Source organism: Helicoverpa zea, chromosome 18, assembly GCF_022581195.2.
Source record: "Helicoverpa zea isolate HzStark_Cry1AcR chromosome 18, ilHelZeax1.1, whole genome shotgun sequence".
Classification (NCBI taxonomy): Eukaryota; Metazoa; Arthropoda; class Insecta; order Lepidoptera; family Noctuidae; genus Helicoverpa; species Helicoverpa zea.
Window position 1 is genome coordinate 4,772,475 of NC_061469.1, and position 26,962 is coordinate 4,799,436.

Here is a 26,962-nt window from a genome sequence, read left to right on the forward strand (position 1 = left end):
CTCTTTATACTATGGTACGAGGCTTTGTTTTATCTAAATCTAGCTTTTAGCTAATAATCTTCGAAAAAATCTCTGCTATCCTAGCTAATTCTTACAAGAACAAGACCAAAACGGAGCAGGTCTATCAATGAATGCAGAACTAAAATCACATGTTACAGAATTGATGTAAATTGTACTGTTAATGAATCTTTATTGGTTGTTTTAATTACTTGTACTGCTGCATAGTTCTTAATAATGCAGATATGATGATAAAGTTCGTTAGCTAAATTAGCTTCTGCTATCTGTTTGTGATTCAATTCTTGCAAATAATCATCATCTGTATCTATCCTAATAAAGCTGATTGCTACCAAAACAGTACCTAAAGTAGGTGTAAAGTCAAGGTTTTATTAATTTTCCTTCTTTAGCTATCAATACCTGTTTTGAACTCCTATTAGATCTGCTTTATAGCAGTTTTAGTGTATTACTTCTAACACGAAATACATTCTTATTACTATCTATAAGTTGCAATCTTTTCATTCATAAAAACATCTTTATCTATAACATCGAATTCGTTTTCTTAGTATAGCCTGACGTCATGATTCACCAAATCGTTAGTCCTCGTATATATTTCACAACATTATAATGATAGTGCATGACTAAATTAATCGAGTTCTTTAGCTTCTGTGTTACCTTGTTTAAAACCGGTTTGTAGACTGTCTACAGTATCGCCTATCTGCGTTGTATCAGAAAGCCTATCTTTATCGGTTAAACGGTCTAGGCTTCTTTTGTTTTTTTCGTTTTATATTAGCAAATTTTATATGCTATGAGTTACTACACTTTATTTTTTATTATTCTACTTAAGTGTTCAGTATCAAATGAATTCTGTGATGAAATCAGTGACTTCAGTGATAATTTTGAGAATGTTTTATTTTGCTCTTCTATACTCTCAATCAATATGTTGATTGTCTTATGACTTGCCATTGTCATTCATGAATAGGTCTGTATTGTCATGTGTATGACATTCTGATGTCATGCATACTTATAGATTTGTTATCCTGCTATCGAATACGAGTAGGTACTGTCCTACTCAACGAGCTTGTTCTGCACTGACTATTATTTCCCCAGGATTACGGTTACTTTAATAAAGGACAAATTCTAATTAATCAATCATTTATTATCATTGATCTACACAATGTAATGGGATACATACATACATGGAAATAAATTCAAAAATATTATGTTTTTTACATCTAAACCTATATCAAAAATATGGCTAATGATGGAGCTTTAACTCCACCTATTTATTGGCACATGGAATATTATTTACCAAATCTAGATACATTTTTAATTTTATTAAAGCATAATAATTAATTAAGCAATTTTAGTAGGTGTCTTGTATGACAATTAATATATAATATATTTATATATCGTGTATAAAGACAGCGCATAATAAATCAACATAATTGAAAACGAAACAATTTGTAAACCTTACATTTACTTCGCGCGATCGTCGAAATATTGTAAAGTTTTATGAAAACCGGGATTAGAATGTAATTGATTTAATTATCTCAATAAAAAACAGTTTTTTCTTAAATTATTAGCTGCAATTACAGTTGAAATAGTTCCCAATGGAATTTAATAATTCAATACGGATTTTAATTGTATTCAAAAATTGAGATCGCTAAATCAAAATTAAATAAACTTAATAACTAAAACTAAACGTAATCGCTGTCTCAGTTAACGATTCCGATTTGCGTGGATATAAAAAGCGTTAATAATGATTATTTAAAATATATTCCGAATCATCATTTCCATTATTTTATCCATGGTTTACTTGTGAAAAAAAATTATATGGGACTGTTAATTATTTATTAATGTTATTTATTACAGTAAAGTTTAATAATGCCACTGGGACCAAAATCTATTGTTATTTATTATGATCATTGGGAAAATATCCAAAAATAAACCATGAATTCAATTTTCTTTTTCGTTTCAAAACACAATTTCTTTACTACCCATACGTTTTCTAGGTATTAGGAACAACCCTCATAATATACATTATTTTAAGCAATATAATGGAATGTTATACTTAAACTAAGTTTAATTAAAAATAAATAAAACATATACGGGGTGAACCGTCTTGTCAAATAAATCAACCGTTTGCAAAAAAAATATTGAGAGGTCATGATTTTTTTAGAACTGAAATATTGTTTTAAAGTTATTGTCAATCTTTTTTTTTTTCAATAATTTTCATTAACTTTAAAATAATACATGATCATACGTTCTACGTATTAGAAGTTTAATAACAATATTTTTTAAATATAATATAAATATTATTTTACATTAAAATATTTCTAAGCAGTTAAGCTGTAAATGCTACCATCTCTTATCCTATTAAATACTATTTACAAAATCACCAGAATGTTTTTGTTTGATTAATTTAGAATTTTGAAAAAGGCATTTCCAGTAGGGTTACTCTCGTTTGTTTTTTAACATCACATTTTTTTAATTATCAACGCCAAATCAAAAAAGAAAATGCTTATTAGATATCGAATCAATCATAATTGTATCACAAAATAATTTTTAATCTAAATGCAAAAAATATAAAAGAGAGTAAAACTTAAAAAAGAGCAACCCCACTGGTCTGAATATCACAAAAATGTAGTCAAAAAAAATTTAAGTGCGAAGGTTACATGGAGGCCGAAAATTTACAAAAAAAAAATAATATCCGAAACATTGCAATATCCCATTCTGGCGGTGTTACTGACGAAGCACGAATACTGTTATGTAAAGTAGAAACCCTCGGGTGTCACGGGCGTTGATGACGTCATTAGTTTTCGTGACGTATTTTATCACCATCGTAAGTACATGGTCTCCTTGTTAGGGTTGTAATGGATTTCTCTGCAACAAAAATTGTTTATGTTAGAAATAAAATAATAAAAAAAAAGAAAAAATCCAGATCCCAATGTTTGTCCACGAAGTTCCAACACACTGTTAATATTCAAATGCTTGTAGGGCATTGAAAACTGCACGACCAATGACGATGGGGCGTTTTTTTTTAATTATCTCATCTTTTATGCGGTCCTCCTCATTTATCGTACTAATACTTATTGTAATGAGATAAATGTTGATCATGAGGATAAACAGGTAAAAATGAATTGATTAAATAAATTCTTACTCTATTTGTGTAAGAGAGACCGCTGTAGTAGGATCGTGCTTCCATCACCTTCACCGCCACAAGCATTGACTACATCTACAACAATTAAGAAAAAAACATGTTATTTCCATTTAAGTAACAAAAAAAATAACACCGTGTTGAATAGAACACCAATTTCCACTTTTTTTTTATTTTATTATTATTTCCCAAAATTAATAACAGGTAATTTAACAAAAAAGGAAAAAAAAAAGTTATTTTGATTTTTATAAAAATGTTAATTTGTACAAAAAAAAATCATCAAAGTTATTGAGCATGCTAAAACAAGTTAAAAGATTGAGTCCACAGTGCAAAAAATAATTACAATGTGCCTTAAAGTAAAAAAAAGATTCTTACAGCTAAGTTAATAAGTAATCTTACGTACTAAAGTTAGTAAAAACTTAACAGATTAAAATATTAACTTAAAACTACCGTAAGAAAACAGTTAACAAAACATAAACAGTAAATTACTATTGAATGAAGACAGATCATGTTTCTATTCTAAGAAATGATCAGAATATAATTCATAATACTGTTAGAATCCCTAAATAAGATTAAAATCTGATCGCAAAATCCCCGCTTTGAGCCCAGTATCCCTTTTTAGGATTTTTCTGTACCGACCGCAACAAAGAAGGGGTTAACTTTTTACAAGGATTAACGTCAAACATCAGACGACTTATTTGTGCTAAACGTCTTAATTCTAAGGCTTGCTAAAGAGACGAAACTACAGATGTTAATGTCAATAATATTTTGTCAAAGATATACTAGAAAAAAATAAACTTAGGTACTGTCAAGCTCGAAACAGTGAAGAACGAATATTAAAAAAAAACTGAGTGAAACTTTTTCGTTATTTTTTTAGATTTTTTTCCTTAATTTTTTATTGTTTTCGCCATTTTAATTACATAATATTTGACCAAGCCCCGTCCATTCGCAAAAAATCAACGGTGATTACAAAAGTTTCCAAGCGTGTAAGTGTCATCAATTCATCAGTTTAATTATGCAGAATCGTGATGGAGATATTAAAACGTCCGTGAACTCGTATCAGGTGTTGAAAGATTTTTTTTTTCTTTTTGTACGTAACAACCTCAACATTGTTTTTTGATTCAATAAACACCCGAAACAGACGCGGAAACAAATTATTTGTCATTAACTTTAGGATCCTTGATCACTTCGTTCGTGGTAAAAACGACTGGATTCGGAATAAATATTTTGGTTTTATTTTGCAAATAGGGTCATGGTCATTAATTGAGCTTCGGCACTGCATTATATCGCGATTGTTTTTCCCCGAAAGGTGAAGCAGGTATTTGATTAACACATAAATTGTGCTATTTATTTTAACGATTTCTTCCGCTGTCTGTAATTCACAATGCAGACTTTCAAAAACATCTTAATGCCAATTTTTAATCAGTAAACAGCGACTGTTTGTCCCCGAAAATTGACGCTAAGCTAAACTATAAAAATTATGATATTTATGTTGAAGCCACTTTTTCAACTGTCCGTTATCCACATTGAAGACTTCTATTTTATTTTCTAAATCAAAATTTAGACCAAAGAAGAACAATTTACAAAAGATCCTCTTAACAAACAAAACGTACATCGATCGCAATCCCCAGCTAATAGTTCTCCACGTGTTTCTGAACTAAAGTGTCTAGATCGCGATACAAAGCACTAAAGGGCGCGGGTGACGGGCGTCGCGGCATTATCCACTTCCGTACGATACACTGGGTTAGTTCGTGAGCGCACACCCTGTATGTGCGACTGTGGGAACTGAGCGCCTTTGTTCCCGTATACAGGCTGTTGTGTTACGTAATTTAAATTTAAGTGAGATTGAGACGTGGTTTGAGGGTTTGAATTGTTTTGAGACACCAATCTTTGTTTTATCGTAGTTCATATTAGTGTAATCATTGAAATTGAATGAATATTTAAAGCGTGTTCAATTTGAAACTAAATATCATATCGTCATGTTAAATAAAATAAACACAAAATTGATAATCTCTTTTCTTTTTGGTCTCGGTAAAAAAATACTGCCTATAAGAACATTAAAAAAAGCGACAAGTTCACTAATTATCTATTTCGCAACTAAACCAGCCTGTATACAGCAAAGATTTCTCAAAGGGTGCCTAATTAACCGCATTGCCACCTCTGCGCCGCGACGGACGCGCGAACTATTGTGTAGTGCAGACCAATAGGAATTGTACTATATCGACCTCGAGCCCTTTATCTAGTCTATCTAAATACGGAGCTTTTAACGGTTGAAGATGTGTGCGAATTGTTTTACCTTATTTTTTTGTTTAAGCTAAAGGAATTGAGTATTTTTTGGATGTCATGTTTTGTTCTGGTAGCTTTGATAAGTTTGATGCCAAAAACCTCAATCCTTTTCCATGTGAGAGGAGACCTGTGCCCAGCAGTGGGACAATCGAACGGATAATGATGATTGCCATAAAATATAAAAGAAAAAATGTGTCTATTGACATTTGTAGATTTAAAATAAAAACAAAGAGAAATCAAACTTAAACCATGAAGTTTAAAAATATAAAGATTTGTTTCAATAATTTAGTTTCGAATCAAAAACCAAACAACCAGAACAAAGAAGATCTATCATTAAATAAATAAAGAAAATAATCGATATGTCAACTCGATTCTCGCGAGTCGTGAATCCAATGGATCGACCTATCGAGCGATGCAAGAGATAAGTACGCCAGCTTGGGCGTGCACCGATGACCTAATGCACTAACTATATGGGACATCGCACTCTCGATTCTACTTAGAATCGTAATTAAGCAAGATGTATTGTTTTACTTCGATTAATGAACGATGTATCGATTGTACCGTGTTTAATTGGGAAAGCACGGAATAATTAATGGCAATTCTCGATTTATACAAGGTCTGTGTTTTGGATTTAGGTTAAATTATTATTGCTGCAATCGCCGTTTAGAAATTTCGATACAGTTCTTCCGCAAATAAAAAAGGACTGCAAACACTCGATATGCAGTAGCATACTAAAATAACTGTTATAACAATGAATATTTATAATCACAGTAGTACCATAACATATCTGCAGAGCTCTTATAAAACTCTATCAATCAAAACGTGCAATAAATATTTCATTTAAATAAAATAAACATAAAAAATGCATCTGTACTTTTATTTTAGAAGTTCATTCATGGGCATGCGAATGAGGTATTTGGCGCTCACGCGGCTCGGCAATAAACACGAACGATTCATGTTAGCCAACTCGTCAATTCAAAGGCATGATCTTCATAAATTTTATGAACCATACGAACGGGTATCATTTAGTAAAACAATCAGTAGCGGTACTTCATGCCCGAGGCACTCACGCTCCCTTCCGAGTTTCCGGAGTTTCACACGATGCCTCATTATCCTTACATACATCGATATGTGAAGGAAATCTATGATGCTGTGTTCGATACCAGAATACGAATCGATGGCTTTGGATAAGGTTTCAGGGCGGTGAAACAAATTCGGGTTTAATGGATAGAGCATCAAAAATAGATTAATAAATCGGGTGACAAAAATGTATCAAACAATTTCTTGGAGAATTTGTTTGTTTGTTTTTTTAATCCGGCTCATAACTTGACTCAATGACACCGCCACCTTCCAATAATCCCAATGCACCATCGAACCACTTCCCTACCGACAAATTGCCGTAATCATCTTACTGTTAAGCGTGGTACACATTGTTGTGCCGTGTACGGCGAGGCATAAACTGCAAATTATACCGCTCGGGTCACGTGTGTTTCCCTGTTGAGGGCTACCGTCAGCGTTCGCACAGTTTCGGAAGCATTAGGGCCCATTAAGCACCGTTAACACACGGTACCGTCACGAGCTCACGATTCACGCAGCATGAGCGATCTATCGGCGATCTCTCGGTAGCCCTGTGCTTGCCTTGTGTCGTTTCACACGGGGCTACGCGTGCACTCAGGCAGTGTGTTCTAGAATTTTATTACACACGACAATTCGTGTTTTTGTGCCGCAATCCTGGTATGAAAGTCGCGGATTTTGTTGACAATAAAAACGAGGAGGATGTACTTTTAAATGAGATTTGAGTTGGTTTGTTTATGCTATTAAGTGCTCTTAAAGTAATAAAACAGTTCCATATCTAATTTCAATTATTCGCGTTATGTCAGAAATCGATACATTGGATTCCACAAAAAGGTCGATGAGAGATTTCGAATACAAAAACCAACTTCTAAAACTTTAATTGTGTCTCATTCTACTTTCAAAAAAGTATTTTGAAATGCCGTCTGCGATGTTCCCGCCTAGATCCGAAGTCGGGAAAGGTCACAGCAGTGTAGTAACAGCGTAATACCGAGGCATTATAGTTTTATAGCCATTGTCGTTATTGATAGAAAAGGGAAGCAAAGGCTCAATACGGAGGACTTTATGAGCTGAAACTACTTCAAAAAACAAGAATGGATTTGTTTATGTAAACAAAAATTGATGTACTGTAAAATTCCTCATACAAAAGTTGCCTTAAAAAGGTGACTCAGATCTATTCGTCAGTAGACACAGGGCTAGCAGCATGGCATATGTTTTGGACAGCATTTTTTTCCTTAATGAAGGAAAGTGGGAAATTCCCACTACCAAAAGAAGTCCGTCAAATAAGCCCAAGGTCGAACCTTGCTTTGTTTCCAAGACAGGAGATATTTGCATCAGTTCGCGACCCTATCAAGTTAATGCTACCGTCACATTGTATGATAATTACGAGTGACAAAGTGACAACCACGGAATGTCGTTTCAAACGACATGCGAATGTATTAAGAAGTTTACTGAACCCGAATTCAAATTGTATTGACAGATGACGAATTAAGAGGATTTGGTTTTAAGTTGGCTATTAGATAGGTATTTAATTGATGTTGTTATTATTAGACTTCTGGGTACTCTTATATCATCACTTGAAGATACAGAAAAAATACTAGATATTACTACTCCTACTGATTGCTGCGATCATAAAAATATGTATCTCTCTAATAACTAACGATAAAGAGGCAGTTAATAATGAGCATAAAAATAAAGAATACAGAAAACTCCATAATAAAATCTCTAATCCAAACATCTACTTCTGTAATAATTCAGCTAAATTCCTTGTCTGTGGTCTTAAAACACGTGTAGACGGTATCTTACATGCGGATATCATGATATGCGATGAACGAATCGTGAGTATTCGTGAGATGGTGCATATGTTTACATGGCAACCTAGCTTGGAATGGAACTTGGATATCAACCTTTCTATTAGTATTTGTAACTATACATAGTATACCAGGTGTAGTTAATGAATTTATACAAGATCATCCTATAGAACACATTAACTAAATAGAGGCTGCTACTAAATACTTTGAATCAAAGCACCATAATAAAATTTTAAATCACTGACCTGAAATAGTATCAGAATAATAAACCTACATTATCCATCAGTAAAATTCTAGATTCGCTACTACTCGTAGTAAAATAAACTGCTATTTATCATACTAAACGTCAATACGCAACAATAGTAAAATCCCCGCTGATAAAAGCAAAGGTAAATATGTTTAATTGCCTCAGTTTAAGAACGCAATGAGTCAATGTCACTAAAGTTTACGACCGGCCCTTGACTGAAACCTTGATGATGTTCTAATTAAAATTTATCTTCAACTATTTTATAGGCTTTTGAGACGATACATTTGTTTTGGACTATCAATCTTCGCAAGAACTAAAAAAAGTTATAATGGCATAGCTGCGAAATCCAGTTTGGCTATTTTTAGAGAAGAGTCGTTAAAGTCTTTAGAACTCTGACGATATGACAAACTCTATTTTAGGACAAGCAATGACAAAACTACACCTTGATGTGTCTCAATCTTTGGCAGAAAGTGCTAAAGCGCTAAAATCTTAATCAAAATTCCCAATATTTAACGAACGAAAAGAAAATTTGTAAAAGCAACATGATCCAGTAATATCATAATTTGGATCAGAAAAAATAGAACTAAGAGATGAAACATACTCAAAACTAGACCAACTCCTACCAATACCAACTAAAGTTGACGATACCAAAATTAGGGTCATTTCAGGCATAAATCCCACAATTTCGTGCATGAACACCTCAACCTGCGGTAATGTTGTAACAGTAGTACATTACATTCAACACTTGAATGCTCCCATGAAGTCTAGGACCCTAATACATGGTGAGGCTGATAACCACAACCTTGTCACACCTGACTGGAGATTCGACGGCTAACCGCGGATTATGTAGGTTAGCAAGTACTTACTAAGTTTATAGTAGAGCTTTGATTTACTTCTTCTGAATAGGGATTATCTGTATGATAATTCAAGATTGGAACTTGTGGAAGAAATTATTATAAATGCCATCATTATTTTTAATTTTGATTAGTTTATAGTAGTCCAGGATTTTTTATGTTTCTGGTATTGTAACTTCTATAATGTTCTAAATATTTGAAATCTATTGGAGTCAAATTAACAGTTTTTGCAATTCCCGTAGTTTTGTGTTCTCTTGCCTTAAGCTTTGGCAGAATCCACAATGTATATTTCATCTTCAATGCTTACATTAAACCAACTCATGAATACATAGACCCTGGTGGTACAGTAGAAAATAATGAACATAGTAATATACAATTAGGAGAATATATAGTTAGGAGCTTATTTTTTTTTTACTTGTTCTCCATTTTGATATCTACTGGATTGACCCAATGCTGGTATAAAATATATCCTAAAGAAATTGAAGAAACAAATAGTTAACCCAGCTGATGTATTTTACAAGTAAATTATACCAACAAACCTATCCTATTCACTTAATACCCTACCTATCTACTTTATTCACTTAATCACTATACCTAATTAATCAATTGAAGACATTTCAACAAGTAATTAATTCGTCTTCAATTCGGATTCCATTAGAACATTAGTACAAAGTAATTAATGATTTCTTAACAACCGTAAATCTAGGTTAAACAGGTAGTAAGATCGTTTCAATAATTTTGTAATTAGCCGTCAAATGTTCTGACAAAATAAAGAGGATTATATTCTTGAAAACAGTAGTAAAAATCTTAATTAGAACAGAACTTGACGGTACAAATGACATAATTATAGTTTAAGATCAGCCAACAGCAAATTTTGATGAATATCTTGAAATTGTTAAAGAACGAACCAGCTTCGAAAAGTTAAATGTCGAAACCACGGCAGTAAATACTTCAAATAAAATCAGGATTTAAGTATCTTTTCATCATCAACGTCTGCTATTGACTATTTAATGGTTAGATCCAGTTGAGTACTGAAGAAAGAAGAGGGTACATGGTTACCACTCACCTGTGCTGGCGCAGATTGTCCTGCCGCTTGAAACTCTTCCCGCAAACTTCGCAGCTGAAGGAGAGCTCCGGACTCTTATGGGTCCGTTCGTGTATCATCAGGTTGTAAGACTTGGTGAACCGACGCTGGCAGTACTTGCAGACGAACTCGCATTTTGGGCGCAGTTTGCGTCTGAAATCCCGTGTGTGGTCCTCGTCAATTTGCATCACGGCGAACATTTTGTCTGGACTAAGATGTGATGCTTACGACGGGCGGGGCTTGAGCGCCTGTACAATGATAAGTTATCAAATGTCGTGTGCGTTCGATATGTGACTGTATGTCCTACGTATAGAGTGCATGTTTCCTTGACTCGGTTGTTAGTAAGTGTATGGTGATAACGTTGTGTGTACAGTATTTGGAAATGTTGTCGAATTTGTGTTGTGTCTCGTTCTGTTTTGTTGTGTGTGAAGAGGATAGAATACCTAATGTCTAAGTCCCGTCATTAACCGTCGCATTGATTATGATAATCATAGAGTCAACACCTAATATTTTTTGTTATCATTAACACCTCGTTAATTTAAATTTAAAGGATAACAAGTGGCTTTGCTATATCATTATTAAATATTTAAGCTTTAACAATATTGGAACAACCAAATTGGTATGTTAATATAATAAGTAACCCGATACCTTTATAGTATTTCACGCCTTTTGATTCACATCAATATTTAAATATACAAAGTAATTTCAAGCTAAACGATGTCTATTATGAAGATATTATAACAATATTTCCTAACAAAGTAACCTTTTATAGGTAAACTACACGAATAATTTATTATATTGATCATAACACTTTATGAATTATTAAAATACGAACCTTTAAAATCGATTGCCCACGAAGAAGATATTAAGCTTTGTAAGCTTAACTGAACACTTTCACTAAACTTTGTAAAATAAAATTCGAACTTATGCGTATACAATTAAGACTGAAAGGCGAGTGTCATAATTTGAGCGCGGATTTAAAGTGACTAGATGTGTCAATGTGACAATACGTGCGACCAAGAGCGGGTGTGTTTAGCAACTGCGGCGGCGCGAGGGTGCGGAAACTACTGATAGCGTTACGCGGAAGGCGCGCGAACCCCCACCACGTGCGCCCGCGCCGTCAATGAACAGGTAGCACGACGGTAACCTGACGTCTCATACTGGGAAAACTCCACAGCAGATTTATTAGCCTGTGCTGAACAAACTACGCTTAATCATTGTGCGCTATAAATTTTGTATTGGAGTCGCTAATAAACTTATATTGCATTTGAAAGCTACGTTTTCACATTTTATGTTTTCTACCTATTCTTTACTCATTCATCTTATTCACATATTTTCTAACAGCGCAGAATAGTAATTCTTTACTAAAACTTGTTCTATTCAGTAATTCCACACCAGTTTTACTTTTTTGACACCAAAATTAAGTTACTTTAACAAAAAAGTGATAGAGTACTTAAATCTAAACGGCGACACGGTATCACATTTTTAACGTGATTTGAAATAATGTCAGTACCGATTACATACATATGGCATTATGAAATGGTGGGAAAGCGCCCGTTGGCTCGCGGCGCTCCCGTGTATTTCACTCACGACACACGACCCCGGCTATTTGGGCACCGTACATTTTACCGATACACTGTTTACCAGTAAATTGGTGATGATTTTCGGCTTCTGTCATTACCGCGCCCCCGAGCGGTAGTGTACTTTCTAGATGTCTTAGTTCCGTGTAAATAAACGTGATTGTTACGCCGCAAAATGCGTGAATAATTACGTTTTATTGCAACAGTTTTTTGTCGTTATTTGATATTTGTGTTTGATTCGGTTTGGGTATAAGTTTATTAAAGTACCTTAAATGCGATATCGACTTCGTTAGCAGATTCCTGCCTTTATATTTTTCCTATTCACATTCCTTGTAATTTTATGAAACATCTTTTCATACAAATGAACTAACAAAAAACTAGACAGACAGATGGGAATGTTTATACTCATTCCTTACTTCACTTATACTTTTACAATTCAAATTAATCGGCACAACACTAAAATATTCAGTGCCAAGACACTCTCGGCTTTTCCTATGACAATAGATCATAAATACGAGATACCAATGAAAATTACAATTGCGTACGCCAGCCGGGTCGCGCATTCAAACACGAAAACTCATTCACGCCGAGATTTTCGCACAATATTCAAATTTCGCGTGTTAAAGAAGCTATAAAATTTAATTCTTGGTACAAGCGTGAAGCGGCACTTATGACTCGCTTTATAGCGATGTAACTCCATTCAAATTGTCTTAGCCCTCGTATACCTACGTCCAACTTTAAAACCCGACTTTAATGAGTATTCATAGTTAAATTTCTCAGTATGACTGAACATAAGTGCCCCCTGATTAGCGTTGTTCAATGGCTTTATTTTTAACTTTTGTGTGTGATGTCAGCAGGTATTGTGTAACTGTGGGAACTGGGAATAAGAAATACCATATGTTTTGCAAATAATGCTTTATGTACTGCTTGTGCAAAGTTCTTAGAAAAAAATAGGGCTAAATGGGTTGTTTCAAAACCAAGGGTTAATTGCACGTCATAAACATTTTTGCACAATGCTAATAGATACCTTGGAAAAAAACTAGAACATTTGCATTATTAGTTGTTCCTACAATAACACAAGATTGTGTTAATAATAATAGAAAGAGTGTCTCGAGTAAGTTCACTAAGCACAAGTTTAATCTACAAACGTAATCTCGAATCCTCAAACAGCTCATTTGCCTAAAGCCACATAATATAAAGACGCAATACGCAACATTGCGCGCAAAAAAGCCTTGTCTACCGGCGTATCACGCGAAAAAAATTGCATAAAACATTTTGCGGCATTACATAACTCGTCGGCTTCTTGATTGGCGATACAAGTCATATCACAAACTTGAAGTCACGACTCAGACTTAGACTAAGGAGCCCGCGAAAAAAATCACCAATCATCAAATCTTTGGTACACATATTTAAGTCTTTAAATGGTCACACACACGGTTAACGTTTGATAACCATCGGCTGGTCACGCCAGTGAGATATGGTGGTCATAAAACCATTGTCGGTCAGGAGTTAAAAGTCCCGGTCACGGAGGGTAAGTAGGTACTTGACTACATACGGACGGTAAAGAGGTTTCCTTTGTTCCAAACGATTTATGGAGTTTAAAGCTATTCGTTAAGTTGGCAGGCTTTGTTGCAATGGTTTCATTTGGCGACTTGATTGCATTCCAAATTCGAATTAGTTTAATTTTATTTTTGCAATAAGTATAACGATGCTGCTCAAAAGTTTAAACATCTATCGTCTATGATCATTATATCTTTGAAACCCTTTGAGTGTTCCATATCTAGAAATTGGTTCTAAATTCAAAATGCGGATCACCACATTTATGTATCAAAGCAACAAAGCGACAACCGCTCAAAGAAGCAATTTGATAGCTTTATTAGCGAATATTGAGCCAAAAAATATTCTTCTAATTAGACTAAGGACATCTAAACGGCCTTTACAAATCGAAGTCAGCACATTAGACCTTACAATGTAAAACAACAAACGTCTTTAGCCATTTGAATATATTAGAAACATCATTCAGTAATCCTGACATTGCATTAAGTGCCGCTCATTCATCTCCCAAGAGTTATAGCGTGAATATAACTTTACAGTTGTTTCATTAGTAATATTATTTTATTATATTACCTATGTGATGCCGACTTAAAGACGTCGTAACGGACCAATGAGGTTATAGCAGGAAGAATTGCTAAAGAGTCGGGTGACAAGAAGTCTTTATGTTCAGAAAAATATGCTTATTAGTGAACTTTAATTATAGGAACAAATTAGTAGATAATTAGTCCTCATGAAAGTTTAATAAGATAGAAGATGATAAAGTTGGATTTCTCCAACTGAAGATTATTTTAGGGGAATGAGGAATAGATACTTAACTAAGGGCAAGCAAGGTAAGATGGCCAAAAACTCTTTTTAAAATAAGGTTATGTACCTGACTTGAATTAATTAAAACGTTCTGCTATCTTCCTGACCCAGAATATTTTTAGACAGCACTCCCACAAATTGAGTATGAAACAGACCCAATTGCCTAACTTAGCCGACTACCTAATCATAGTGCAAACATCTAAAAGTTACTATTTCATCATATGAAAACCACAAAATGAACTGTACCATACCTACATACACACATATCATAAGCCAAGCGGATCTAGTGATGAGTCATGGACCAAATGGACCATAGGCCTCGGAATCATCTTAAAACAAGCGAGTGATTCACAGTCCCTTGAACTGTTGACATTTCGATTCATGTATCGATTTTAATTATCGATTTCATTTTGCTGGTGGTTGCTCGAGTAGTCGATTGAGTTTTTTTTATTTATTAAGTTGTTGTTTTGTTTATGGCTTCTGAATTTTCAGTATCTTCTTAATACTAAGTTATGTACTGGATCTGCAACTACTTATTACACTTAAACTGAAACTGAAAGAGAAATACTGAAAGCTACTGAAACCACTTAAATTTTCGTAGACTGATAATCTAGATCCTGAGAAAAAGAACAGTCTACTTCTCCGGGTGGAAGAAGTACTTTACTCGAGCTAGATAGCTTGAGACCACCTAGTGCTAAATACACTTAAAACTTGGTGTCTTATCCTATTTCCTAATGATGATAAAAATAATAGCTAGGTATAATAAAAATCAGTCGTATTCAATGACTAACTGGGTTTTTAGTGAGCAATCTGATCTAGATTTCACCAACTTTTTGCTAAGGAAGTACTTAGAAAATGTAGAATAATACGTAAAATCCCAGTATCAGAAGTAGCACATGTTAGTAATTTAACATGTAAGTAATGTTCAACAAAATATTAACGGAAAAGTCCCTACTACAGAACTTTTAAAAAATCATCGAAATTCTTTGAAAAATTAAGTGCATTCGAGGAAAACATCGTTAGTTTGACGTCATACGGCACGTGTTACGCATTTCAAATGAAGTTTGTAGTTTTAGCTAGAAAACATCGATAAGTACATTAAAAGACTCACTGTCTGACCATTCAGAATGATTTAGCAATATTTAATAAACAAACACGGTTCAAAGTCTATTCGGTGTCAATTGTACTCATCATCCTCCGAGCCTTTTCCCAAACTATGTTGGGGTCGGCTTCCAGTCTAACCGGATTCAGCTGAGTACCAGTGCTTTACAAGAAGCGACTGCCTATCTGACCTCCTCAACCCAGTTACCTGGGCAACCCGATACCCCTTGGTTAGACTGGTATCAGACTTACTGGCTCGGTGTCAATTGTACTAAATGTAAAGTTCTTAATATTAAAATGGCAATTGTTCGAATGTATCGTTCTTCTTTTGTTAATTAGTTAGTCATATAGATATTAGTCTAGTAATTGAACTATCCATATTTTCTCTTCATATACTTTTCATCATAAATGCCAGGCCCCTTTAAAAAATAAACTACAAATTATTTTTGCTTGCGGATGGTCGCTTGTTAGACAAACAAATATTTATCTCCAATTTTATACCATTTGACAGTTAAAGAATTTTATTTTTTAAACAGAATAACCATTACCTATCAAGTCATTTCAGTCGAGTGAACTCATCGAACCTTACGAACAATAACCATTCACGAGAAAATAAATTATTTTCACAACAGATTTCTGAATGCAGTTCATTATTACTATTGTACGGAATCTCGCAAGCCGTAAACATTGCACCTTAATAATTATCGACAAAAACTGCCACTACAAGCTTTAATTACTTAAAATTCCACGATACATTGAAACACTTATAAACATTGTTGTAGCAATCGATCATTTCGAAAACATCGGCTTACATTACTGTTCCACTTCGCTTAATGTTTCATCCAATTAGTAGTAACTTTGCCATGTATTAATGAAAATGTGGTTTGAGCAACAAAGTCGTAATGTCGCGTTCTTGGAACATAGAGTATTTAATGTCTCGTGCAAGTATTGAACTATTTGAACCACGGATCAAATGATGCTCATAAAACATAGTCTGTGATTCTGCCATGTTTAAAGATCAGTAATTAAAATTGATCGCAACATAATAAAGTTCTGAGTGCATCGTAAACTTTGGCTTATTTTTATTCTGTATTAAATAATTATGGGGTTTTGTAACATTGTTTTATTCAGTGCAAGTTAACATTTTAATTTTTTTTGTACGAAATCCTAATTAATTTTTCAGACGTATATTTCCACGACCGACTTCTAGATAAGCGTCTACCTTAGTTTATATTCCTAAATTTTCCGAATTTTAACTTTGTTTTTCTTTCCCTTAATGCTGTAGAAAGACGCACCAAACGATATTGACACGCCAAAAAGATAAGATGCGTGATATTTTTCGGATAATTCAACACAATAGAGAGAACCGAGTCTCCAATATTTATCAAGTTATTGTAGCCATGCCTTTATGGTTACATTTAATACGGTCTATTATGGCCATTCAGGCTATTGTTGGCCTTTCAATGAGGCCACGTTGCCGAGTCAGCGTGAGTCCGTTCGGCTTTCGGCTTTCGTCTTTCGGCGTTCGGCACTCGGCTTTCTAGGAATTCGATGTGTAACGCATTGTTGTGGTGTGTAACGAGAGTTTTTGTTGTACAATTGACATTAACACGTGGTCATGCATTTTATTTTTACATGACAAGATTTCTGTACCTATGCTACGATGAGTAGGTATCATCACCTGCCTACCCTTTTCCCAACTACGGTGGGGTCGACGTCAACGAGTATATTAAAAAAATATATAAATATATCATAATCATTTTTGTATAAAGTTAAAAACATAGGTAATAATTCATAAAATAACAAATGCTAACAAAACTCTATAATAAATTAATCGGTATTTTAACAAATACCAAGGGAACATAAAAGCTGATGATCACCCACATTTGAATAAAATTATTACCATCTCATTGTCGAGCGCGTGCGCAAGCGCATCGTTTCAACACGAAATTTTATGTTTATCATTCTATTTGACATTTTTACGAACAATGCGATGCCCGTTTCACTCCCACGTATGTCCACGGCCGTAAGAATGAAAGGGATGGAATGCAGAATTCCGAATATGAGCTGATTCACGTTGTTATAATTACTATGTTTGTGGTTTCATAAAGAATTCAGTTAGTTTAATCTGAAGACTGTTTAAAGCTATTTAGCAATTTTGAAAATTTTGTTAGATTTTTGAAAATGAAATATTTTTACTTGAATCTATTATTCATTTTAGTCCTGTATAATAGAAACAGAATTAAATAAATAGTTGCAAAAAATCCGAAATTTTCTGCACGAAAAACAAATGCAATGATGAACGCCATGACACATCAGAATTCTAGAATGTTCTCCGCTATCAATATCAAGATGTAACCTTTACAGCAATATTATAAAATAACAGTAATAATACAGGATTGAAATTCAACCCCACTGAGGCCAAATTATAATATACAAATGAGAGTGTAAGCAGAAATAACGAAACAGTTTATGTCCCGCACGTTCCCACAGGAAAGGTATGCGATGAGAACGGAACAGAGTCGTCTGTGGAGACGATAATCTGTATAGGTACTATATTTTTTTTTTTTTTTTTTTTGTGTTATATTTTTGGATTTACTCTTCGATAATGATGTAGTAAATATAGTATCATACTCTTGTAAGTATCTACATTTTGCGTCATATAAATTCCGTTTCTATTTTTTTACTGCACTTAATTATTAATTGAATAGCTTACGTTTTAGCTATGTAAAACCGATGAATAAAATCCATATACTTCCCTACTAATTTTAATTTCCAAGTACCTACATTTATCTATCAAAAGCCAACAATGTATTCAAAAAGCTGTGTAAAAATAAATGTATAAAAAAATCAGTAAATGCAAGTTTTTAATAATCTTACTTATTTTTATTTTTGGATTTTTTTACTATAACTATTTGTAACCACAACACCTCTCCACAGATTTCCCTGTGCTGGTGCAACGAAGTATGCTCTCTGATATATTGGGCTTCGCTCGGATAGCCCCCGGCGGTAAGCTATATCCCTACGCCTGTGGGTACTGGCCATGTAGTTAGCCGATTGACTTGTTGTACCTAAGTATAAGCATTTTTATATATGGAGAGGTAATTAATTAAAAGGTTTTTTTTTAGCTTTAGAGGCCCTCTTGGAACAACAAGAATTTCCAAGCAAAAACAAACTTTAATTTATTAAATGTATGTTTAAGCTAACCTACTCATCAAATTCAAAATTCTGTTCAATTATACTTGATCAATAAAGATCATAAGTTTTTCTTTTCTATCGTACAACCTGACTCTAGCTTTCCTTTATTTTTATTGCAAAACTTACAACGACATCCCTCTGTAGAGACAACAACAAAGTCACTACAAAACTATTAAAAATAAACCACAGAACCACAGACTAATATATAAAAGAGTGCCCATTTCCCACGGTCCTCTCGAACCCTCACAGAGGGCGTGCCCAGTAGCTAAATAAATACACTCGTATATACATAATGTATATGCCGCAAGCAGCTACTGGTTTACGCGGTAGCCAATCAATGGGTGTAGGTAGAATTCTCGATGTATAATGCAATAGTTGTGAGCAAAGAGTGGGCTGGTTTAAGTGTTATTTTATTCTTTGGTGTTTTTGTATGATAGATGAAAGTATTTTTTGATACTATACTATACTACTAAAATATGAAAATGTGAGACTTTTTTAAGTAATAATAATTATTTAATGTCAACTGTAGTGTAGGCTGACATGGAAATAGTTTTCGGGTATTATTTTGTTGCTCTTCATTTATGATGCTTCTAAAGAATTCTCTCTCGAATTCTTGAATCATTTGAAAACGTTTACCGTGTTTTTCCTTATAAAAATAGAAAATAGCTCTCTCTTCTGTCTGGGGAACATGGAACGATATCTGATAGATAGATAATTCTGTAAGTTCTTTTAAAAAGTTCTTATGAAATAATTTTAGCTCAACCAAAAAAAACAAGCCATATTTTACACAGCTAACTATGCCCATAGTTCTACATATAGAACGTTTGTTCTCACACATATGCTAAGCATAGGTACATCTTATCTATCAATTAACAGCGTGTTTCGCCTCGGGGACTACCGACCTTTGAATTAAGATGTCGGTAATGTTAATAAATATATGAGCTTAGTGTGAGAACCTTTCAGTTTCGTCATCGATAGATTTTAATATGCACTCGTTTTTTGCCGGTAAGAAACCTGCATATAATCCTCCTATTCAGAAAGGTGAGAATCTACTGCTAGACATAAAAGGAGATGAGATTTATGTAGACTTAATTCTAGTTACGAATTAATTCCATTAGTGTAGATACCAATTATTCTAAATTCTGTTGTTAAACATATGTTCAAAGGTGTTCGAATATTTGAAGAATAAACGCGTTACTGCCGCTAGCTGCTACCGTTAATTTGTGTTCTCCATGTCATTAAAACCTCATTAAATATTTAAAAAATATTTGCTTCAGGAATACAACAATCGAATATTAGCACAACGAATGTACATAAAACACGTGAAACTGACATCATCCACATGACCTAATCAATTCGACACGCATCTCAGTGCGTGCGTGTGCGCATGGAAAAAAATGAATTCCGGCTACTGTTCACCAATCAGGAGGCGGGGGGCGGGGCGCGTAACACGGCAGCGAATTGTTGAACAGCGTTTTTTAAAAAAAGAATAATCATTTTTTCAAGCGGTTCGTCGTCTGCGCCTGAGTTGCGAGCGGTGTGGGTGGGACTTTCTACAGCCCGCAGCGTTTTTCTCGTGGGATGCAAACGGCTATACCGTCTATACACATTACCGAACGGGTATCATCACTTAAATTTATATGGGAGAGTCAAATTGCCTTTTTATAGAGGGCCGTATCTACGCGATTTTACGTCGCACCTTCATGTGGAAGTTTAACATGGCTATTTTATTCACTGCGCACCATTAAACGTTAACGTTTAAGTAGCATAAAACAGTGGTTTTTGTTTACGATTCTGTCTATCTATCGATAGCATAACTTATAGAAAAGCTCTTTTAAATATCAATACAAAAATTCTAACCTTCTTTAATAATATTTATCTCAGAAAACGCGAAACAAACACTCGAGTTCGGTCGGACAAAGGCGACCTGCAACATTAAGGCTATGCACACACAAAAAGTGGTCAGGTAGACGTCACCTGTGGCGCTAACGCGGGATGTTTGCGGTCAAGCGCGCAAACAGCGCCATGTGAACCCACCTTTACAAACAAACCGAACTCAATGGATCTGTCTTGTGAATGAACGTGCTAAGTGCTATGTGGATATAAAATGCTTTGAAGTGTCCAATAGATTGACCAAAAATTTTGAACAAACAAAACTTTACGATTGATATTCAAACAACATCGAAAAAAAATTGAGAAATCGAAGCTGATAAAGCGACGTAAATAAATCTATAGAAGAATGTGTTACTACTGAATCTTGGACTGAATTCAAATTTATTTAGTCGCCAAAGTGCGAATACACGATAAGAAAGAATCAATAAAAGCCAATAACATTTCAATCGTCCCACCTACATGACATGAGTAACAAATGGCATCGATGTCTACCCACAATGCTATCGCTTCGGTTTCTTCAAAGCGCACAAAAACCTCGTGCGCAAACAGATAACTTATCTACGCCTCACCCACTATTTAAACAAAGATAACACACAAAAGAATGTATCAATTCTTAACATAACATAACACCTCCTATAATTGTCTGTCAGCTATCTTAGTACCTAATTACTATCAATGATTATATGTCGTCGATAACTTAGACTAAGTCCTGTTCAAAGATAAACCTGCGATGTTAGCTTGTTATTTTCCTTTATCTTTAAAAGATAAAGGTACGAGTATTTCCTTTGTTTTTGTAATTTGTAATTTTCCACTTGCATGGTAAATGCATGTATTAAACACGAATTAAGGATTTCATATCTTTTAGATATCGAATAGTAACTAACTTGATGTATATACCTGCATACTTAGCACAGTATATTTATTTTTATTTCCTCAGTTTGGCACATTATTTCTCTTTAAAGTCTAAAGTACCTAACTAAACTTAGTACATACCAAGTCATGAAACTATATGTTAATATTTAACACATTTACATAACTTGGAATTCCTTTATCTATAGTCCAGATTCCGGCAGATAAGCTTAGCAGGAACCCAACCACTTTTGTATTTTATCTCGTACAAACAATGGTATCCTGTATGAGTTTACTTTGTGAACAAATTATGTTAAAACTTTGAAGTTTCGTTATGTATTTAAATACCTATATTATCTTTGTTTTATTTGTCTGTGACACCTTCGTTTGTTTTAAAAGATAGTTGAAGAAAGATAGTTCGATTGATTTTATGCCAATAACCTCAGATGATCTGAGCCAATAACTTTATAAAGTCGACCAACCAACGCTTCTAACTTCCACCTGTCTTATTCAAAGTATTCTCCTAAGAAATTGCCAATCAGTATGAAAGGTGGATTTGATGTGGTCTATGAAAAGACTTTCAAAGAGGCTCAACTCCTATAAATGATGATGATCTGTCTATTTTATAGAGAAGATCCTTTACTTGACTTTGGGTAATCAATAAGAAGTTTCCAACTGGTAGGTACCCTAGAAAATAAATCCTTGCTAATACAAGGTGTGGATTTGCATTTGTGCCATACGTCAGGAGGAGGACATATAATACGTAAATAATCGATTGGAATTACAGTAGACGGTAAATAGCTAATATGCACTGCTTTTTTTGTCATTGTCATGTCGTAGTGTTTTAGAAGTACTTAATCCAATTTTATGAATGAAATTTATGAAGGATCGTTGCGTATGCTTTGTGTCTGCGTTTGTGTGAGGGTGCAGCACGGATTTAAGGCCAGTAACACACGCGCCAAGTTTAAATACGGCTTGATGACATAGACAAAATTCCGAAAAAAAAAAATAAGAAAATTACGTACCAATTTTTTTATTGATTTGGGTCGAGAATCAGTAGCATAATTACGTCCTTGAATATGGCACGGATGCAAATCAACAGCTTGTATTTTTAGTGCGAAAGAGGCTCTGTCATGTTCACGCCAAAAATATTGAACCGATTTAAAAGAAAATTGGAACATAGATAGCCAGAGCCTTTCCGGTCGTGTTGGATTGCCGTCCCATCGGGTTATGAGCGTGAAGGAATAGGGAGTGCACCTGTGTCTGCGCAAATGCTCGTGCACTATAAGATGTCCTGCGAGGCTGGCTGATCTCCTTAAATGAGAACAGCCGCCGTGGCCGAATTCGGCCGTGGATGCCATTATTAGCCAGAGCCTGTGAGAGGAGAAGACATAGGCTGATTATCTGGATGCTAGAAGAAGTTCCCTCAAGACACGGACAGAATCGAGAGAAACAGCTAGGTACTAATAAAAGAACCTAAAACAACAGACATAACAACCTATATCCCCGATCAATATTTAACTTAAACATCAAAAGATTATAAATGGTTACAACGTTCAGTCGGCGGTGTCACGACAAAAGCTTTTCAGATAATAAACAATCATTGTCCACAGATTATTCCTCCCCATTGGTCGTAAACACAGGGCAATGTGTTAATACGTGCTTGTATGTGTGACAGTATGCCTTTTATTTGTAGTGAAACAAGATAGTGATGGGCGTTCAACTACAGAATCGACTAATGCAAATCGATTGTTTAGTATCTTATTATGTGGTTCGTTAATGTGAGGTCTAGGGTGTCTTGGTAATTATAATGTGCATTCAGTATGATACTTAATGCTATCTATGCAGTTAAGCAGTCCTATAATATGTAATGTAGTAAAACGAGTAACTAGCTATCAGTGTCATCCCAATAAAGGTTACACACAATTTTTAAGGGATATTCTTCTAGGAAGCAGTCTAATAAATAACGTCCAACCCTTCATTTGACAATACACTCATCATAAAAAATACAACATATTATACTAATTCGAACCCTAATAAGAATAATCGATTATACATATAAATCGATTAAAACCGTCCATCACTATTTAAAAATCGAACGCGCTGTGGTTCGGCGAAGTTGAAAGAAAGTGGCGATGCGCAGACGCCCCGTCGAGAGTCCTCGACATTCCCGAAACGTTCTACGGATTCGATATTTGAAAATTTAAATATGGGCACCTACAAGTGGCGAATTTAAAGGCCACTTTTTAATGTCAGCGGGACATATTCGTTTGAAATCTAGATATGTATATTTATATATATTTAAAAGAGCTTTTGTATTAAGTTTAGTATACGATATGATATGTTTTTATTGTTAATAGCTTTTATGAAAATGACTTTTAGGTATAACGTGCTCTACTTTTGGCTAAAGGTATTTATATTAAAATGAAATATGCCAAATATATTGATCTTATCATCGATTTCGTAATTCTTAAAATAGCAAAGTAATCTAAACTTCAAAAAAATACTTTAAACCAACATCAATTAAAAAGAACCAAAACGCTTCATAAAAAATAATGTCCATACAACAAGCTATAATTGAGAATGATCCACAATTGGCAAGGTGCGCACGCGCTCCTCAGCCACCGTGATACGCAGTAGGTACTCCGGGAGCCCGATCACTTTATATTACGTTTATTAAGTTTATCGCGCGAATGCTTCGTAAAGTTTATGATTTTACAATTTAGTATGATAGCAGTTTGTTTTATTGAATCACTGCAAAGAATTTAGTTTTTTTTTTTACTGATTAATGTGTAATAGTAATTAATTTAGCTCTGTATTTGCAATTTTAATTTTTGACTTAAACAGTAGGTTCCAGACATCTGAGTATGGCATTTTAAAAACTTTAAAGCAACACAGACTTGATATAAAACTTCTTCTAAAACGTATTTTAAGAAGCTTAAAGTCTGATATAAAATACAGAAAAGACCCAAATCCGCAACTATTAAAAAATTTGATACTTGAAACATTTTTCCAATGATACATTTTCTTCAAAGATACTGACCTACCCTAGCGATTTCTTTGATTTTCTTATACAAATATAAAGGACAAAATATATAATGTTTTTGCAAACATGTTCTTTAGCTCTTAGCCTACAATACCCACATTGTAAGTAATTATGGATGCAAAGTGAGGCGCTTCGAGCTACAGAAATCGCTTCGACTTGACACACAAATAAGTTATTTTGCTTTTATTTAGCTCGATGAAACCCTAATAATGTAATTAAATGATTGAGGACTAATACTTGTTATTATTTTCATTTTATACATTTGTTTTTGGATTTTTTTCTTTTGTAACATAAACTCTTTGATTATCCAATTTTTAGATAGAATTTTGATGTTTCAACTTAAGTAAAATTGATTTGATATTTTCCAATGCCTTATATGGAGCTTATATACACAATCATGTGTACTAAAGTACGTTTTTGTGGAGATATACGTCATTCAAAAGTTATTACATAAAAACTTATTCGAAGCTGACTTTAAAATAACAATAAAACGCACTTTTAAATTAAATCCTGTCAGTGAGATAAATAGTTGCAAAAAGACAACTTGAACTTAAGTACGAGAGATAACTTACAGTATTGTAACTTAAGGTTAAAGTTAAACACCGGTTTATCGATATTTATAACTTTTCGTTTAATTATCTTCCACATATTATTATATCGAAGATTCTCTTTTTTTAACATTAATTAAACTGGAAATTATTTTGACCATTAATGTTAGTTTCCGTGTTAAAAGATTACTTAAAGTTATTGTTTTTTTTAATTTCATTGATGTTGCGAAAACAATTTCTGGCAAACATTCATTTAACAACTCTTGAACAAGTTTTAGAATCATTTTATTGTATTGACATTTTCGTTAATGATTATTATCACTAGAAAAATCAACTTTTCTTATTAATTTTTAGCTACTTGCAATTTTTAATTTTTCTTTTCAAAGCTATGAGAATAACAATAGAATTTCTTTAATAGATGTTTGGTTTAAAACTTTTGGTAGTTGCATCAATTAAAGAGTTTCGCATAGAAGTCTCATGGGAACAAATCTCGAAGGTGTCAAAATGCGTGCCTAATGATGCGCTCAATACAAAACGTTTGAGAATCACAAAAGCCCAAGTGTTACCCAAAAATATCTCTCAATATTTTTTTCTTCACCCATTATTCTTTTATTGTTAAATAAACCATAAATCGTTATAAAATGGTCACTATCTTACGTTGAATGGATCGGCCGGTGGGTGCACGTGATTTTGGTAAAAAAATGACTATAATAAGGACAATATTTTTGGATGTCCTTTGTAAAGCTAGCGCCGATAGGCGCTAAGGCGACATTTACATGATAATGGCCACGATTATTCAAATAATTTTTATATTTGTGCGCTGTATGAAAGGATGAGAAACATTTTTTCTATAATCGTTTGGGATTCCTCTATAAAGTTTATCGGTTTCGTTTTATGTGAGAATTTAATTGTGGTCTGTATAAATAACTATGGATATTTAAAGCCCTGCTCCGTCCGAACTATAATTACTCGCGATGTTTATCGCGAATGTATCAACATTTATAATACTGACCTAAAGACTCAGAACTGCGAATGTGTGATGTTGAAACAGGAATCGCGCGTGTGTGTGAGTGTATGAATATTATGATCAAGCAGAATGTGATGAAAATGCTAATTATGAATGATAATGAATTAATGAATGATAACTAAAATTTCATAATATTTTATCTAAAGAGAACTTAAAATAAAATAACACAGAAATAAAATATTACTGATTCAATCGTAGGTATATGGTCACAATGTTATGTTTTTATTTAAATTAATTTATTTAAAGGAAAACGTGCTAGAACTTTTGCTAAGACGTACTAAACGATGAGTTCAAGTTATGAAATTAACAAATCTACGATTGAATCAACAAATATAAGAACAAATGTCAGAGTACTCACTGTATTCGGGCGATAGTAACTGCGATATTGTTGATTAATGTTTATTTTTACGTATAAATTACTCGGCTGCGCGGCGGTGACTGTTGCGTTTGCAGTAAAAAACAGTAATTTATTAGTGGCGACTTCTCGTGTTGGCACGGGCTTAACGAGTGTGTGGCGTGCGGTGCGGTGGACAGAAAAAACTGGCTCGCTTGGTACGTAGCTCGAGCAGCAGTGGCCTGAGGAAGAATAACCCCAGGAGTCGATGGGAGCTGCCACCGCTTCCGAACGTCCCCGCACCCCGCGCCGCGTCCACCCGCCCGATACAGATCACGCATTCTACGAATACCTTTAGCTACGGCGCCGACGACCGCCAGCCATCTCTTTCGCTCCAATGCTGGTGCTGCTGCGCTGGAGGTCCGAAGAATCACAGTCGCGCGGGACGGAGGGGTTCTAATGGAAGTTTCACAGCGAACGACGCTTCCTAAGTTCACCAAGTAAAGGTCACACGGGCTAAG

At 34.2% G+C, this 26,962-nt stretch overlaps 1 protein-coding gene across 3 annotated transcripts; it reads right to left on the bottom strand.

Moving 5' to 3' along the window:
• Positions 1-1,132: 1,132 nt before the first annotated feature.
• On the bottom strand, positions 1,133-26,962 carry LOC124638753 (protein drumstick). Of its 3 annotated transcripts, none has more exons than XM_047175826.1 (4): positions 26,794-26,962; positions 10,490-10,755; positions 3,158-3,232; positions 1,133-2,880 (listed from the first exon to the last, which is right to left on the bottom strand). In XM_047175826.1, the coding sequence occupies exons 2-3, from the start codon at positions 10,705-10,707 to the stop codon at positions 3,208-3,210; spliced, it is 243 nt and encodes an 80-aa protein (XP_047031782.1). In that variant the 5' UTR covers positions 10,708-10,755; positions 26,794-26,962; the 3' UTR covers positions 1,133-2,880; positions 3,158-3,207. The 3 variants fall into 3 exon arrangements, with proteins under 3 accessions (XP_047031782.1, XP_047031780.1, XP_047031781.1); XM_047175824.1 differs by lacking the exon at positions 26,794-26,962 and adding an exon at positions 26,466-26,706; XM_047175825.1 differs by lacking the exon at positions 26,794-26,962 and adding an exon at positions 11,343-11,567.